Source organism: Austrofundulus limnaeus, unplaced genomic scaffold, assembly GCF_001266775.1.
Source record: "Austrofundulus limnaeus strain Quisiro unplaced genomic scaffold, Austrofundulus_limnaeus-1.0 Scaffold58, whole genome shotgun sequence".
Classification (NCBI taxonomy): Eukaryota; Metazoa; Chordata; class Actinopteri; order Cyprinodontiformes; family Rivulidae; genus Austrofundulus; species Austrofundulus limnaeus.
In genome coordinates, this window is record NW_013952460.1 from 2,559,194 (window position 1) to 2,560,578 (window position 1,385).

At 35.4% G+C, this 1,385-nt stretch overlaps 1 protein-coding gene across 1 annotated transcript in view; it reads right to left on the reverse strand.

Annotated features, from left to right (window-relative positions):
- Window positions 1-1,385, reverse strand: part of hsf2 (heat shock transcription factor 2) — a gene marked incomplete at its 5' end in the record, with an annotated part of 9,644 nt that overhangs the window by 6,360 nt on the left and 1,899 nt on the right. Inside the window, 3 exon segments of the mRNA XM_014009496.1 lie at window positions 243-321; window positions 734-795; window positions 911-986. Of these exon segments, the coding sequence (XP_013864950.1) occupies window positions 243-321; window positions 734-795; window positions 911-986 (217 nt within the window).

A 1,385-nucleotide genomic window follows, 5' to 3' on the forward strand; every position in this document is an offset into this window, starting at 1 on the left:
TTATCATTTTGATCCATATGATAATGTCTAACTGGGCCTCGTGTCACTTTATGTTCAATAAATTGGGCTCCGAGGTCAAAAAGGTTAAGAACCTCTGCACTAGACCAATCAAACAGAAAACTTAGTGTTATTCAAATCAGTTTCTGTATTTGTCATGTCTTAATAGACTGTACACTGCAGGGTTAGAAAAGAATCAGAATGTCAGTTTTTTCCAGCATCAAATCAAACTCAGAGCTGCTGACCTGATCAACACACGACTTCTCATCAGAAATCTCATGGATGTATTTGGCTTTTTTTCCTTTGCCGTTCATAAGAATTGACCTGAAAAAAACAAAGGTTTTACAATCATTTTTAACATTTTGTGTGTTTTAGTTTCATTCAAGATGTTACTCAGACTTAAARTAAAGATGCTGAAAACAAACCAGCACCGGTAATTCACAGGATGCGTCAGAAAAACATTTTAAAKGACTGAACGGTTTCAAATCAAATGTTAGAAGTAAGGACTCCAGGACCATCCAGCCTGTGATCACTCAAAGCTCTGCCTCTCTGATGGTATGGGGGTGCATTAGGACTTTATTAACCATCTGTAAAGTTGCATGTTTAAGCTTTTGAACTCTRCAGAGCTGAAGAAGTGTTTCTGCTCAAAGGTGAAAAATCTCAAAAGTTGCTTTTTCAACTCTTCAAGTTAAACATTAGAAAGAAGCAGAAACCCAGCTGAACAGACGCAGCTCACCTTTTACGTTTCAGATTCAGAATGTGTTTGCTCTGCACCAGCGTGATGATGAAATGTATCAGCTGGAAGAGAAGAACAGTTTCATAAAGACTGATTTTATAACGTTGCTGATTTTGTTTGTTTTAAAGGAGAAACTGTCAGTTTGGTGTCAGATCATCCAAGCAGCTGTTTTCTTACCTTTTTAATAAGTTGTTGCTGGTGAGAGTGTTTCTGTCGTAGGTCTGATATCTCCCTCCACAGAGCTTCATTCTCCCTGAACAACAAACACACAACTGATCCGTACTGGACTTTTAACTAGGGCTGTGTATTGGCAAAAATTTAGCAAAACAATACATATCATGACAGAGGGGTCACGATACGATATATCCCGATATATTGCGATACTATAAGCAAGGTGATATATTGCGATTGTTTTGTCCAAAAATTCTATTAAATAAAAACCTCTTACTGGGAAAAAAAAAAGAAAAACCAAAATTCATGGTCTCAGAAAATTCTAATACTGTATTACGTAGACATACTTTTGATACATTTAGCTGTGTTCTGCTTTGCATATATTTTATTTGTTTCATATTTCTTATTTCATCCATGTTTTCAATTATTAGACTAAATTTGACAATAGTTTGAAAATATATTTTTTGCAGCTTTTAGTTTT